This window comes from Arachis ipaensis, chromosome B2, assembly GCF_059453495.1.
Source record: "Arachis ipaensis isolate K30076 ecotype BB chromosome B2, ASM5945349v1, whole genome shotgun sequence".
Taxonomy (NCBI): Eukaryota; Viridiplantae; Streptophyta; class Magnoliopsida; order Fabales; family Fabaceae; genus Arachis; species Arachis ipaensis.
In genome coordinates, this window is record NC_142437.1 from 95,474,548 (window position 1) to 95,491,360 (window position 16,813).

The 16,813-nt window shown below is 30.7% G+C and overlaps 2 protein-coding genes across 2 annotated transcripts in view; both read right to left on the minus strand.

The window, feature by feature from the left end:
- Nucleotides 1–3,397: 3,397 nt before the first annotated feature.
- LOC110262504 (receptor-like protein kinase At3g21340) lies at nt 3,398–5,043 on the minus strand. The gene is made up of 5 exons (XM_021116022.2): nt 4,867–5,043; nt 4,616–4,745; nt 4,369–4,437; nt 4,089–4,278; nt 3,398–3,970 (listed from the first exon to the last, which is right to left on the minus strand). Exons 1-5 carry the CDS (start codon nt 4,912–4,914, stop codon nt 3,589–3,591), a joined length of 819 nt encoding a protein of 272 aa, XP_020971681.1. The 5' UTR covers nt 4,915–5,043; the 3' UTR covers nt 3,398–3,588.
- Nucleotides 4,928–16,813, minus strand: part of LOC107627446 (putative leucine-rich repeat receptor-like protein kinase At2g19210) — a 34,871-nt gene continuing 22,985 nt past the window's right edge. Inside the window, 8 exon segments of the mRNA XM_021116024.2 lie at nt 4,928–5,272; nt 5,426–5,595; nt 12,201–12,281; nt 12,402–12,473; nt 12,699–12,770; nt 13,654–13,792; nt 13,914–13,933; nt 13,935–14,360. Coding sequence (XP_020971683.2) covers nt 5,061–5,272; nt 5,426–5,595; nt 12,201–12,281; nt 12,402–12,473; nt 12,699–12,770; nt 13,654–13,792; nt 13,914–13,933; nt 13,935–14,360 — 1,192 coding nt within the window. The 3' untranslated portion in view covers nt 4,928–5,060.

Here is a 16,813-nt window from a genome sequence, read left to right on the forward strand (position 1 = left end):
CCCCGCCCCACGTCCTTTCTCCTTTCCCCACTTCGAACCCGCATCCCCTTCCTCTTCATATTGTAGGATAGTGTGGTCATTTACTATTTTTTAATGGCAAATATTATCAAATAAAATATTGTAAAAAATTAAAAAAAATATATTTACTAATTCAAACAATACTAATTTATTTTTTAATAAAATAAATTATATATTGAATAATAAAAGTTGTTATTGATTTTTCTTCACATTAATACTCAACGATGATGTTCTGGTAATGTTACAAAAAATATTAATTAATCTAATATCTTTTGTAACGACATAAGTCTATAAGTTTGAAAACTTGAAAATCAAGTCATAAAATATGATTGTTTTGACTTCAAGAATAAATATGATACTAACAAATAAAATTATTTCAAGTAAATTTCAATAACGGTAAATCTCCACAAGTATTGCTATCAATAAAAAATTGTTTTATTTTAAATACAAATATATTTTTTTTTTCTATGATTTTTCTAACTCAGCAGGTTGAGGACTAATCCACCACGTATTGATGTTGTTCTATTTATTAAGGGTCTGCCGTTAGCCAATAAATTACTGTATACACAAAACAGGATTCAAACTCCAAATACTTAGTTAAACAGAAGAATGAGATGACAATTCAACTAACTCAAATTGATTAAAAAAATGCCAATTATTTTTAATATGTTCATGTTATAAAAAAATTTATAATAATAATTATTATATATTTTTTGTTTAATTTTTTAATAAAATTTTTTTATATAATTTTATGTATTACATACACTAGTTCATATGTAAAAATGAAAATAGAAATGAGTAAAAAAAATTTAGATGCTAAAAATAGTAGTATCACTCCAAGATCGTTGGGAGAAAATAAATAATAAAAAGAAATTAAAAAAAAAAAGAGATTTAAATATAAGACAGATACAAAAAAAATATTAATTACTTAACAATTTTTTTTTTAAAATCACTCACCATCTAAGACTACTCTAAGAAGAGAGACCTATAACATAAGATTGTTGTGTGAGGGTTTTTAAAAGGGCTGCGACTCTAGAAGCCGCATTTGCGGTGACTATTGATGGCTATAGATTGATTGTCCAATTAGATGATGACATGCAGAGTATGGGTTATTGTGGCTAAGATTTCCTTCACAGATTAATAACGATTAATTTTTCTACTTACTACGATGATAGTATTGTCAATAGGTGATATTTTGAGATTAGGAATGTCAATTAGTGTAGTGGTTCATCGACATTTGGGGTTGGCCCTTGGTGTCAGAAAGAGGAGAGATGTACAGAAGATGTTATTGAAGAAAATGTTGTGCTCGAAATGTTATGATTATGTGTGTATTGTTGTTTGCTTATTACTGGTACCTATAGACGAATGGCGAACCAGAATGTGAGGTTAGTGGGGTGATTATTGGTGATGCATACGAGAAGGAAAAGTCAATATATTATCTGTCAATTTGTTGTTAATAATAATTAATTATTATATTTTAATTATAATTAAAATTGATATGTATAAAGAGATATATTCACAAAAATATTTTGGTGAACTCTACCATGTCTTCTTTAAAATAAAAGGTAAATTACTCCTTGTGGCATATACAATGATTATTAATAAATTATCTTTTAACTAGAGTTTCAAAGTTCGAATGAAATCGTCAAATCTAATTACTATCTCTAATACGATCGCTAGAAAATCCTAAAAACGAGAGAGCTAAAAAACTGATAGAAATTTTTGGATATATTAGTTAAAAATGATGGTAATTGGTGCATGAAAGAAAACACCAAGGTATTTTATTTTATTTTTATCTTTAATTGCTCTTAAATTATTTTTCAATCATTATTCAGATAATAAAAATCCTAAGATGGTAATTATTGACTCATTGTTTTTATGACTAATTAATATTTTGGTTTGTTTTTGTTATATAGTTATACAAGACTATGGGGGTTGGTTATTTGAAGAGGAGTATCATTGTTGATCCGACTGAATTTTAAGAAAAATACTAGGAAGAAAATCTTAGGAAAGAGAGAGCTGAAAAATTAACAGATGTGCTCGTTGAAACGAGAGATTGAAAGTATATGAACAAGTTTAAAATCCTAACCTAATTGATTGGAAATGGTGATTGGATTTGAGAGGAATTATGGTTTTAAAATTGAAGAAGAGGTGTATTTGGTGCAGATTATAAAAATAACACTACTATCAAATTTCAAGAGAAACATCGCGTCAATTGAAAAGAAAAGAGAAGATAACGTGAATCTTAAAACTCTGGTAGAAGAATAATTTATGAATAATCACTGTATATGTCACAAGGGGTAATTTACCCTCTATTTTAGAAAGGGTAGAGTAGAATTCACCAAATATTTTTATTAGATACGGTCATAAAAAAGATAATTAGAGATCTACAAAAATACTTTTATTAAATACAATCATAAATAAGAGTTAGTAGAAATTGATAGAATGTTTGTTGATTATTTAGCGAGATTGATGGGAAAAAGGTGAGATCTATGCTTGTGTGAATGACGTTACATAGTGTCGTGTATGATATGACCGAGTGTTGGAATTATGCCTTTTTTTTTTTTTCTTGGGTGATAGATTGGACAACCTCCATTCTTAAGAATGATGCCAGTTTATTTCAAAATCTGAAGCAAATAAAGCTTAGTGTTACACGTACCATGGTTGCTAGCCCGAGGGTGTTTTTTGTTAAAAGAAGGTTTGGGCTTATGCTTGGTTTTGGTTGGTGAGATTTTTTGATGTGGACACCATTGGATCCACATATCCCAAACATTTAAAGGTTCAAGTATAGTTGCTTTGCTAATAAAAAAATTGAAATAATGACAACTACCTGTATTTACCATACTTGATTAAGAATTTTACCGTGATTAACAACATTTAACCCAAAATTAAACCACTTTCTCCTTTCTACGCATAGTGTACTAATTGGTGGAATGCTAGTTATTGTAGCCATACAATAATTATGGCCACCACAAAAGACACTTTATAAAAAATAAATTTGAAAGAATTTAGGAGCTAAGTTTTCTATAGAAAACAGCCATAGGAATTTTTTAAATTACACACCAACTCAAGTTTAGAAACCTCAAGAAAGCCTTGTGATATATATCTCCCAGTAAATTTTCATCAAGAAAAGCTGTGTTGATATTAAATTGCTGAACATGCCAATTCTTTGGCTGCAGCGATGCCAACAACACTTGTATTTAATTTAGACATGCTACTACGAGTACTAGCATGTAATATTCCTTCTTTTAATTCAATTATTAGATAGATAATTACGATAATTTCCCTAAAATATACAAGACACAAGACTTACTATGATAACTGAATATAATAGATCTTGTTATACACAATATACAATAACATGCAAAACAACAAACTAAAAGATAAAATAGCTAACTTTCTAGGTAGCAGGTAGCATATAGAAAATGTTACTACAACAAATTGAACTTAAAATGTAGCATAATCCCCAAACTGTTTTATTTTATCTCTAGTACTAACTAGCATTAATTAAGAATGAACTATGCACCTACCTAGCTAAGGGAGTCATGTCACTACTAATTAAATTCACACTTACCTGCCCAAGTGCCCAACTAAATCTTCGTTTTGAATGTCACAACTATTATGTTTTCGAGCTAACTCTGCAGCCAAACACTCCTTTAGCTCTTTTACTATATCAGTCATGTATGGCCTTTCCATCGAAATGGCAGACACAGAGGCCATTGCTATTTCAACCGCTCTCCATGCAGAGTTGCTATCAAAATCTCCTTGTAACCTTGAGTCAACAATTTTTGTTATATCCCCTTTAGCAACCATGGAGTTGACCCATTGACTTATATGATGAGTCATATCTTCCCTTCCTATTATCACCGGTTGACCTGTGATTATCCTTAAAAGAACTACTCCAAAACTATACACATCACTTTTTTCTGTTAGTCTGTTTGATGTCGTGTACCTAACACGGCAAATCAAATAATAATTTGGTTAGAAAATTTTTCGTTATCTCTCATCAAACTTCTTTCAATCATCAAAAGAATAGATAATTAATCATATCATTAAAATTAAACACATACTCAGGATCTAGGTAGCCTGGAGTTCCGGCGACAATTGTTGACACATGTGTATCACCATCAACAGCAAAACATTTGGATAATCCAAAATCAGCTAGTTTGGCATGAAAGTTTTCATCTAATAGAATATTTGTACATTTTACATCTCTGTGGATTATAGGTGGCTTACAACCATTATGCAGATATTCCAATCCTGAATTTAAATTTCAATCATGCATAGATAGTTAAGAACTAGAAGTTAACGAAGAAATTTGCATATGCATTCATTTTCTTTCTAGCTAACCTTGGGCTGCGTCCAATGTTATTCGAAGTCTATCTTCCCAATTCAATGACTTTTCCTTATTGTTTCCTCCTGTAAAAAAATAAAAGTAAGAGACTTTCACAATGTTAAAACCTTTTAACATGTATTTGGTGAATAACATGAATAAAAAGAAGTATAATATTCTTAATTATATTTTTATTTTTAAATTTGATAAAATTATAAGGACTTTGAGACTAATTCAACTAAAGTAGAAATAATTGGATCGTACCTGAAAGATATTCATTTAAGTTTCCATTATTTGCCATATATTCATAGATGAGTCCTATATTAGTTTCTTCGTTGCAATAACCAATAAGAGAAGTCAGACTTCGGTGATGTACTCTCATTAGAAGCTTAACCTGCCATTCAGAAGTCACATGATCTTTTTGTCAAATAGAGTAACAATATAATTTACATTGAGATTTCTTTAAAATTTAACATTCTTTCTTATGCGTATTTTGATTTTCGAGAACTACTCGCCTCTGCAACAAATTGTTGATATCCATGCACCGATGATAGGGAAAGCATCTTGACAGCCACTTGAGTGTCCTCAATAAATCCGGAAATGGATCCTCTCCAGTTTTTTCAACACTTGACAAAATACAGTGCAATCTCTCACCTTTGATTTTAATAGTGGGACCAGAAATAAATAAGAGAGAAAATATGGTGAATGGTTAGATTAAACACTGTACACCATCCAGTTTTTTATTCACTGGAGAGGATCCACTCCCATATACAGTTCCAAATCCACCTCTGCCAAGAATCCTATCAAAGCTGTTGGTGATCTTAACAACTTCATTAAATGAATATTGTCGTTGCTTCAATTCCAATTCTGACCCCTTAATTGAATTACGAGGCTTTCCAAGAATAATGCTTTTATCAACATCTGATTTCCATGAAAATTTTCAGTTATTCACAATCACATATTATGTCAAGTTAGAAAAATTAGAAATTCTCTATTCATATAATTTTCTATGTAAAAGATTGTAAATGTCAGTTAGTAACAGTTTCCATATTGCTTTTTAAGGTGAAAGATTACCATAATATTTGCTTTGGTAAAAGGTTATAACTGCTGCAATCACAAGAAGAAGCAATATCCCTGCAATTGATGCTAGCACTATAATAACTGCATTATGCTTTTTCTTCTTTGTATCATTTGTTTGTTGGTTGCATGAAGTTGAGGCACATAAATTTGGATTTTGTCCCACCCTAGAATAAACATTGAGAGGACAACAAAGTAAAGTTAAAAAAATCTTTTATGAAAATACTCTTGAATGCTAGGTGAATAAGTCATTTTGGTATTTAAGTCCAATTAAGTTAGACCAATTTAATAAAAATTACTCACATAATGTGTGAATCACACTCCTCTTCTTCTGTTGTGGATCTTTTTTTTTACTTTATTATTGTTATATTGTTTATTTCTTCTTCTTCTTTGTTTGTATTTTTTCTTCTTTAGGGTGAAACATAAAGAGAAGAAGAGGGAGGAATTTACAAAAAATACAAAAAAAAATATAAAAATATTAGTTGAAAAACACTAAAATTTTAGTTGTATAGTATATAAATTGTTTTAAATTGTGTAGATTTTTTAATTAAAACACAAAGAAAAAAATGCAAAAATTTTAATCGCATAACCTACAAACTTTAGTTGCATAAAACAAATTGTTTTGAATTAGGAAGGTTTTTAGTTAACTAATAAAGAAGAAAACTACAAAATTTTTGTTGAAAAAACATAGAAATTTTGGTTGCATAGCACTAAAATTGTGTTTTTTTTTTTTTCAAAAAGTGGATTTGCCCTAAAAAATTTTTTGTGTTTCTTCTTATATTTATATTAAAAAAGTTGTCTTTATCTTTAAAAAATCTTTGGGTTTATCATCATAATACTTTTATATTTATTATCAATAAATTTCTATTTTTTTTTTCTTTGTTTCTCTTCAAATAGTTATATGTTTAGCATATTCAAAAAAAAAATTTATTTATCACTAACAAATTCTTGTGCTTTCTTTCTTTATTTCTCTTTAAATATTGTGCTTACCTTAAAAAATTTTTCTGTTTATCATAGTAAAATTTTTATATATTTTTTTAATAAATTTATGTGTTTTCTTTTCTAGAAGAATGAAGAAAAAGCAAAAAATTATGAAGTTGGAGAAAAATGATGTAGAAGAAGATGGAGAAGAGAAGGAGAAAGAAAAAATGATCGAAGTTGAGTGCCTGCATCAGTAAGGTAAATAGAAAAAGTTTATTGGATTTAATTTCAAAAATAACTTTTTCATCTAGCATTTATATTTTTAAAATTAGATGATAAATTATCATCTCATGTATTATTGTAAAATAGATTTTCTTTACACAATTTTAATACGTGAAATAATCGTATATTTAACTAATCTCACAAATGGTAACAGTTTCGATAAAAATAAATTTTTGAAATATGCATCAAATATATTCTAGAATTATTTGCAAGTATTTCTTAAATTGTATAGTTTCATGAGAATAAAGAAAATAATGTAATACGTTAATAATATAAGTTTTGTGGAACAAATTGAAAACTGCAATATGTCAATTGGTCCAATTATAAGAGTAATAACTAGGAGAATAAAAAATTTTTTGCAAACATGATTAAATTATTTGTTCAATAAATGCATCAAGAATTAGCCAAAATAATGGTTAATGATTGCAGAAAACCAAACATCTTATTATTTATAAGTTGCATTAAAGACTCTCGTTAGTCAAGTTAAATCAAATTGCATAACTTTATTAGTATTTATTTTAAGACTTATTTTATGTTTATGTTTATGTTTATTTTATTTTATTTGTTTTAGGCTCAATTATGATTTGGCCCATTTTTATTTTAGTAAACTTATGAATTAGAATTTTAAACTTAAGAAGTATAAAAATCTCTAAAATCTTGTAGCCATTTTTTTTCTTAAGTTTGATGAGTGAAAATTTTTTTGAATTTCTTTAAAAAACTTAGGTGTGAATAGGAGAAGTATAGTGATTTTCTTTTGTATTAGAAAATAAAATTGAAGTAGAGAAATTCTTTTTTTATTTTATTTTCATCTTATCTTGAGTTTCATTCCGTATTATTTGGTATCTAATTTCATATATTAGATTAATCTTTAGTAGTCCATATTTGTTTATTTATACCCTAACAAAAAGACCAAACAAAAAAATAAAAAACAAAAAAACAAAAACAAAAGCATTCACAGCATGCACAAGAAACAATATATTTTAGTTTTATTCTCAAATTTGTTTTAATTTGTTTCGTTAATTTATTCCTTATAGACACTTTCATATATTTTGGTGTTTTTTTATTTTTTTATTTTTTTTGTGTTTTCACCCCATTTTTGTTGATCCAATTTTTTTATTTTTTTTATTTGATTTCTAAAGTACAACAACCAAAAAATTTTTAATAGTGATAAAAAATAAGAGTGCTGAGTTCAATAAAAGATAAAATTTAATTTTAAAAATATACACAAGTGTCCATTATTGAATGAAATACGTGAGAGTGATTGCGAGGTCTTTGTTATAATATTTTTGCAAGTTCATTGCTATGGCGACCCACTTAGAAGATACTCTAGTTGATATGGAGATGATGCAAGGATCATTCAACACTTGACTAATCGCTTGAATGAATTGGAAGAATGGAGGCAGGAGATGACACAAACATTGTCCAAAAGTACTAAACATGGCACTGTTATGAGTTGACGTTAGGCTCATGAACCTTCTGATGATGACTCTTATGGGGCTACAATACCTCAACATAGAAGATAGGATAGTGATATCAATGACATCAAGATGCAAATACCACCATTTAAAGAGAGGAACAATCTTGAAGTTTACTTAAAATGCGAACATAAGGTGGAGAGAATTTTCGCTTGTCATAATTACTCTGAGGCAAAGAAGGTTTGCTTGGCAGCAGTCATATTTTCTGATTATGCCTTGTTTTGGTGGGATAAACTAGTGAAAACAATATAGTGCAATGATAATTACTCTATAGAAATTTGGGATCATTTGAAGCGCCTCATAAAAAAAAGATTTGTGCCTTCGTACTATTACAGGAAAGTGCATCAGAAGTTACATTGGTTGACTCAAGGCTCCAAGTCCGTTGAAGACTATCATAAGAAAATGGAGATGCTTATGGTCACTGCTAATATAGAAGAGGATACCGAGGCTACTATGACATAGGTGGTTTGAATAGAGAAATTGCTGATGTGGTGGAGTTACATGATTATGTAGAGATAGAGGATTTAGTCAGTATGGAAGATTGTCTCATGCTAATCTAAAGTGGTTCACACAAAATCTCGTAGTGATGACACAATAAAGACTAAGAGTGTTGAATCCAAGGATAAGTTGTTTTTATGCTACAACGAAGAAAGGTAATTCTAACTCTTTTTCTTCTGCTACTTCTAGGCATAGAGATATTAAATGCTTTAAATATCATGGTTTGGGTTATTATGCTAGTGATTGCCCGAACAGGAGGATAATGGTTATTAGAGGGGGTGATATTGTATCTGATTTTGATCAAGGTGATGACTCTGATCACAATAGTATGCCATTTTTGGATGATTGTTCTGATAGTGATATTGAGTATGTAGTCCATGATGAATTTCTTGTGGCTAGATGTGTTTTGAATTTGTAGGTGAAAGAAGATAGTCTATAATAACACCAAAATTTTTTTACACTAAATATTTTTGTGGGTGAAAAAGTGTGTAGTCTGATTATTGATTGAGGGAGTTGGACTAATGTGGCTAGTACACTTGTAACGACCGAGTTTTTAAAAAGACAGAATTTTTTTCCGAAGAAACGGAGTTTTTTTGGAAGTTCAGTAAAGCAAACACCTCCATTGCATCGTCAAACACCTTAATCTGCATTATTACTGCATCATCATCAAGCAAGCACCTCTACTAAGTTAAGCTTACTGATTCAGTTGCGAAAAATCTAGTGTTTGAGCCGCTTCTGCTAGGATTTCAAAATTCTAATTCTCGTAGTTAGTCTCAGTTTAACGAGTCAGACTCGAATCACGAGAGAAAATAAATAATAATAATATAATATTATTATTATTATATTATTATTTAACCTGCTTGAGTATTATTATATTATTATTTGATCTGCTTCTGTTAAAACAAGAGATAAGTTTAGAAATATAATAACCGGACTCAAAGTCTATTGATGCAGGTTAATGTCAGTACATTTTGATGACTTTAGTAATGCTAATATTTTATCATATACCTTGTATTCTCATGTTTATCATGTTAATAGTGTTATTTATACTATTAACTCATATATATGTTTACCTCTAGATATTTTACTACTTGTGTCTTAATACATCTACCTTTAGTAATTATCCGCCTGAGATATTTATAACAAACCTTCTTACTAAGCTACAATTTCTCCTTTCAACAAGTGACACCTAGCAGCTCTTATCTCTCCTCTAGCCGAACTTGATGAACAAGAAAGAAGAGAGAGAAAACTCCATGGTTCATTAATTTTCAAAGCTTGATTTCTTCCTAACCAAAACTCCGATCAAAATTCCGTACCAATTAAAGTGATCCTCTATTTTTCTTCTTCAAAAAAATGTAACTTTTCTTGGATCAAATTCAGGTTAGGTGGCTGCTCAATCCTCTTCTTTGGTTCGGCTATGAGGAATCACACTTGAACTAGTGTTTTCTTGATGTTTCTTCTAAAACTCTTGCTTAGGAGACTTGTGATCCAAGGAATCACCATTTCAGCAAGGTTAAGGTGAGGAAACCTTCCTAATGAGTTGATGATGGTTCGGCCAGTTTGGAGTTTTGAGATTTAAAGTTGTTTTTGATTGAATATTAGGAGAAAAAGTGAGTTAGAAGCTTTCTTGGTGCAGCCAAATTTGGAGCAGCAACTAAAGGTAGGGTTTGACAAAATTAATTTTGATCAATTGTGTTCTTGAGTGATTGTTAGATGATTTATTTGTGCTTAATTTTGGGTGTTTATGTGCTTGAATTTTGTTGAAAATTAGATGAGAATTTGATGAAAAATGAACTTGTAATTTGGTTATTATATTATTACTGCAGGGAAAACCAAAACTCTAGCCCAGTTTTGATGATAAAATTGAGTTGAAATCATGCTGGAAATGTTGTAAAAAAGTGGCTGAAAATTGGAATTGAAAAGTGAAAAAAAATCGGTTACCAAAAAAAATTGAAAAACTAGTTAAAGATCAAGTGAAAATTTGATGAATTTTTGAAGAATCTGAAAAACACTTTGAGTTTCTTGAAGAACAAGAAACCCTTGATGTTTGATTATTCGGGATCAAAGTATAAATATTAAAAAAATTGAGGTTAAAAGTTAATTAATTAAAGAAAGTTTAGGAACTAAAATATAAATATCAAAAGTTAAGGAAGTCAAAGTACATATATTAAAAAGTTTGGGGGTTAAAATACAATTTTCAAAAGTTTATGAATAAAATATTATTAAATATTAAATATTATTATTTTATTAATAATATAATAATGGTAAAAAAAGGCAAATTTTTCTAAAAGTCTTAAAAAGACAACTTTAAGTCCAGAATCTCATAATTCTCTTCATAAAAAAATCTAAGGAATGGTAAGAATATGTTAAAGAGACAAAGATAAAAGAAAAATAAAATATTAAAGAGGTGATAAAAATTAGAGGAAAGAGAAGTAAAATATTAATGGAAAGATAAAAATTTACTAGGAAAGTAAACTAGAAACAACGTAGTTAGTACTTGATTTATGTTTGAGATTTAATAAAGTATGAAGAATTAAATTAATTCAGTATAAACTTAATGAACTTATGCTTAAAACATGTTGATTATTCATACACTTTAAGTAACTTTTAAGCTATAAAGAAATTGGAATAAATTGTAATATAAATGTTAAAAAATAAAAATAAAAGTAAAATAAAAAAGCAAAGAAGAAAAAAGCTCTACAAGAAAAACACCTATTTAGGTACACTTGAAAAGTGTAGCTAAAAGTGAAAAAAAAAAAATAATGCCTTAGATTAAGGTTACGCTTTTTGGGCTATGAAGATGCTTTAGTAGGGGATGTCTATTCGACCGTTGCTTATTCTCAAAGGCTACGCTTTTCTATACTAAAGACTACACTTTTGGCGTTTGGGAATAGGGTGCGCTTTTCAGGTAATGCTGTTCAGGACCAAAGGCTATGCTTTTCATCTTCCATCCTTACCAGAATAGACTATACTTTTCAATACCACTGCATCACTTGTAAACCGTAGCCACATTATATACCATAGTTACCGTAAATAAGTGTAGCCTTAGGTCCCTCATTATTATTATTTTTTTTTTGTATACCATAATTATTGCATATATGTGTAGCCTTAGGTGCTTATTGTTTTTGTTTTTATTTTCTATATATATATTAATACAACATAATATTTAGTAATATGATTACGTATTTTTAATTAAATGAGTTAAATATTATAAAATAAAAATAAATATATAATTATATTAAATAATTTCTTTAAATAATAAAAATTATTTGTAACCAAAATATACATTTATAATAATTATCCAAGATATTGGAATGAAGTCAATTTTGAATATTCATACATCTCACACTAAAATAAGTATAGCCATATCAAAATAAACATGATACCACTTAGAATTTACTACTAATACTCTATGTTACGTATTAGTTAATATTTAGAATTTAAGTCAAATATAATACTTTATATTCAAATAAAATATATAATTAAATTTATTGTGCAATAATATATAAAATAGCAATTCTACCTTCTAGTTTTCAAAAGAATACCAGAATACTTGCCTATTTTAGTTCATTGCTTTAAGTATATATCAAGCATACCTTAATGATAATATACCATCTCTTTGTTTTTGAAAGAGTTCATTTGGAATTGAACCTGATAGGTTGTTGTTCTCCAAGTTTCTGCCAAAACAAACACAACTAAGATGCTTTATCTATTATTATTTAGTATTAACCTACCACAACTAAGATGCTTTATCTATTATTATTTAGTATTAACCTACCACAATGAGATTGACTTACAAGTTTTGTAGTGATTGCAGTTGTGCCAGAAAATAAGGAACATCCCCAGTTAGGTTATTGTTCGATAAATCCCTGAGAGAGCATATCATTCAAATATCACAGTCCAAGAGCAGAAAAATAATTATTTTTCACTACTGGAATAGAGGCACTAATCCACTTTTTTATTAATTAAAGGTGAGTAAAAATAATGAATTTAAAATTAATTAAGACGGTACATACTTTATTTTTTAAATAAAAATGCCTAATTCAAATTTTTGGAATATAACTATTTTTTATGAATGTAAGTTAGATACTCACAATGACTTTAGCATAGTAAGCTTTAAGAGATCAGGAACTATGTGTCCTGTCAATCCACTTGTAGACAAGTTCCTGCATTCATTTCCAAACATAAATGTCATGAACTGATAGTTAATTAATTAATAAGATAAATCACAAAAAATAACTCAAATAATTTTGTCAGACAAAAATACATTTAAATTTTGTTATCGACAAAAATGCCTTCAAATAATTTAAAAAAACGCGACAAAAATGCCAACATTAAATATGTTTCTCAAAAAATACTTTAAAAATTGAATTTTGATGTAGTTTTTTGCAAGTATGATTAAAAAAATAAGATATTTTTATCCTTAAAATTTGGTAATTTTTCGCTAAGTATATATTTTTTGTGATTTTTTATCAACAACTAATAATATTTTTAAAAAATAAAAAAGATAGAGAACTAATTTTTATCCGAATTTTTGTATATAATTTTTAAATAGTTATCTAAATATTTCTATAAAATTTGGGATCAAATGCATAAACGGTTTGTCAATCGTTTACCACTTACTAAAAAAATAATATTCTTTTTAAATATTTTTGCTGTGCTTTTAAATTATTTGAAAGCATTTTGTCGATAATAAAATTTAGATGCATTTTTATTAAAGCTAAAATTATTCGAATGCATTCTTGATAGTTTACCTGATTAATAATCAAACTTCGGTATTAACCCATTATTCTTTAGAGATGATTAACTAATTTTATAAAAATATTTGGGAGATAATAACAAGTTAATCTAAAATAATTTAAATTTTGTTTATTTTATATTTTTAATTATTATTAAAATAATTAGATAATATTAAATAAAATAAATATGTAATCATAAATATTATATATATAAAATTACATATATTAAATAAAATAAAATAAATTTAGATTATTACTTCTTTAATATTGTCGTTAATTCTACAGGTGTATATATGAATTATAAACTTACATCGAAGTGATTCTTGGGATCCCATCGCCATCAAAATTACAATCTAGACCATCCCACTTGTATGCTTCAGGGCCACATGGATCTCCAAGCCAATTTCTAGTCACCCTATAGGCTAGCTTGATGTTTGTGATAGCATCAACTGCCATGGCATTTTAGATATTACTTTATAGTTAATTATGGATTTCCAAGCCTTGCATTAACTTGTAAATATATAATTTATATATAGGTGATTAGATAAGAATGATTAATTGCATACATACCATCATCTTTTTGAGTTTCTAAGAGCATTGATGATGGGTGGAAGGGTAGAGAACTCTGTCCTCAAAAATGATAATCGATATGTCTTGAATCCACTATGAGGTGAAGGAGTGTAACTGGTTTGTGTAGAACGGTATTTAGGAACAAAAGGACCATCAATTGGCTTACCATTGAGGGTGATATTGAATGACCTAGTTTCATTTGCTTTCAGTTTTTGGATCTCATTAAAATGTAGGTAGAAATAAATACGGTCAGTTATAGTATTTGCATCCCACTTAAAATCCAAAGAGGCACTAGAATTTCTTGGTGTGGCAGCAGTGCTCATGACAATTACAGGTGGCATTGATACTGTATTATTTAGATCATCAGTGTTAAGTGAGGTGCTTAATTGTGTCCACTCCTTGTTCGAATAAGGTTCCCATAAACGGTCGTATGGATCATCTTTGTACCTGATTAGTTACCATCAAGATGTAAAAAATGAACCAATAAAATTAAAATTTCAAAAATTCAATTGAGATTCATTAGAATTAAATTAGATATAAAAATAGAATAAATAATAATTTTTAATTATAAAAAATTCAAAAACTGGCAAAATTAATAATAAAAAAATAAAATTAACGATGTATTTATAAAAAATGCATTTTATTTAACAAAGATACCCAATGATTAAATTTCTATTGATTTTATTAAAAAATAATTAGAATACCCAAAATAGTCTTATCTTATTATCTTCAATATTTTTTTCTTTTTTTTTTATCTCTCACACCGTTATGTTAACGGTTACGGACTCGACCCTCGGGTCCCCCACTCGGAACGGCCTCCGAACCCGGATATCCAGGGTTGGCCCATCTTCTTCCTCTAGAAGAACCAAACTGGTCTTCTAGACCTTCTAGTCGACATTTAAATTTAAATATCTTCCTTATCTTAGTCCATGGACATGAAATACAACGGGACCAAGGATCCCCAGAAACACCTAATGGCCTTCGAGGCAAGGATGAACCTGAAAGGAGCCGTCGATGCGGTCCGATGCAGGGCCTCTTGACCGGACCCACGATCAAATAGTTCAACGCCCCCCGAACAGCTCCATAGCCAGCTTTCACGATATTTCGAGAAAGTTCATGGCCTAGTTCACGACTAGAATCACCAAAGCTAAACACTCCCATTAACCTGCTCGAAGTCACCCAAAGGCAAGACGAATCTACGAGGAAATACCTTGATAGGTTCAACGACGAGTGTCTAACGGTTGACGGACTTACGGATACGGCCGCAAGTCTCTGTCTGACCAACGACCTCATGAACGAGGACTTCTGGAAACGTCTCACCTCCAAGATGGTCTAGACTATGCACGAAATTCAAAGCGTCACAAGGGAATACATAAATGATGAAGAGGTGAGTCAAGTCGTGGCTGTCAACAAACGACAGCACGGCAACACGGCACTTGGTAACAACCTACCACCGAGAGAAACTCAGAAAGAACACTCCAAGCCGGCAAACACCAACCGACCACCCAGGGTGGAAAAATTCTCAAACTACACCCCCTGCCTACCCCATCACAGAAATCTACCACTAAACAGTGGAGCGAGACATCCTCCCAAAGGCATGACAACTGAAAGAATGGACAGAAGGCAACAAGAGCCTGTACTGCGACTATCACCGAGGATATGGGCATAAAATCCAAGACTGTTTCGACCTGAAGAACGCCCTCAAACAAGCCATTCGAGACGGAAAACTCCCTGAGTTCACCAAATTCATTAGGGAACCAAGATGAACGGAAAAAGATAGATCACCGGAGCGCGAAGGACGTAACCCAAGGACGTTACGACAAACGCCACAGGAGAGTCCAAAAACTAACCCCACCATAATGGTAAATGTCATCACCGGAAAGGACACACAGGAAAAATCAAAATCAACATTGAAAAAGGATCTTAAAATCCTGGCCGTAAGAAACCAAGCTCCAAACACTCCGGTCGTAGAAACGATTACATTCTCCCCCGAGGACTGCTAACACAGCACCTCGACAGAAGATGCCCCATTTGTCATCTCTGCAAAGGTCGGGACTGGACTCGTGAAAAGGATACTGGTCAACACCGGAGCAGATTCCAATATCCTCTTCAGAGGAGCCTTCGACAAGCTTGGCCTCCAAAACGAAAATTTACAAACCCATCGCAATGGGGTAACCAGACTCGGGGACAATTTCCTCAAACCGGACGATTCCATAGTCCTACCGCTCACCATCGGAACTAGGAGCCAGAGGAAGACCATCATCTCCGAGTTCGTGGTCTTCAAGGACTCCACCGCCTACAACATCATCATCGGAAGAAAAACAATCAATGACCTTTCCACCGTCATCTTCATCAAATTCCTCCTCATGATGTTTCAAGCCGATGACGGCACCATCAGAACAATACACGGGGACCGGGAAGTCACGGTAGAATGTGACAATACCAGCCTGGCCCTCCGCAAAAGGTCCTGAGACTTGGCCAGAATATTCCTTGCTGACCTCGGTGAACACCAGGACGGCCAGCCTCGACCAGAACCAGAAGGGGACATGAAAAAACTACAGATAGAGCAAACCAAGGAAGAATATACATTCATCAACAAGAACCTGCTCTATGACCTGAAAGGGGATTTGATAAATCTCTTGAAGCAGAACAGGGACATGTTTGCATTTACCTTGGCCGACATGCCAATCATAGATCCCAGCCTAATGTCCCACCGCTTGGCCGTAGATCCAAAGGCCAAGCCTGTGACCCAAAGACGAAGGAAAATATCACCAAACCGAGCAGCTGAGATAAAAAAACAAGTCAAAGCCCTGCTCGAAGCGGGCTTCATCCGAGAACTACCTTACGTGACATGGCTAGCCAACGTCGTATTAGTCAAGAAAGCAAACGAAAAGTGGGGA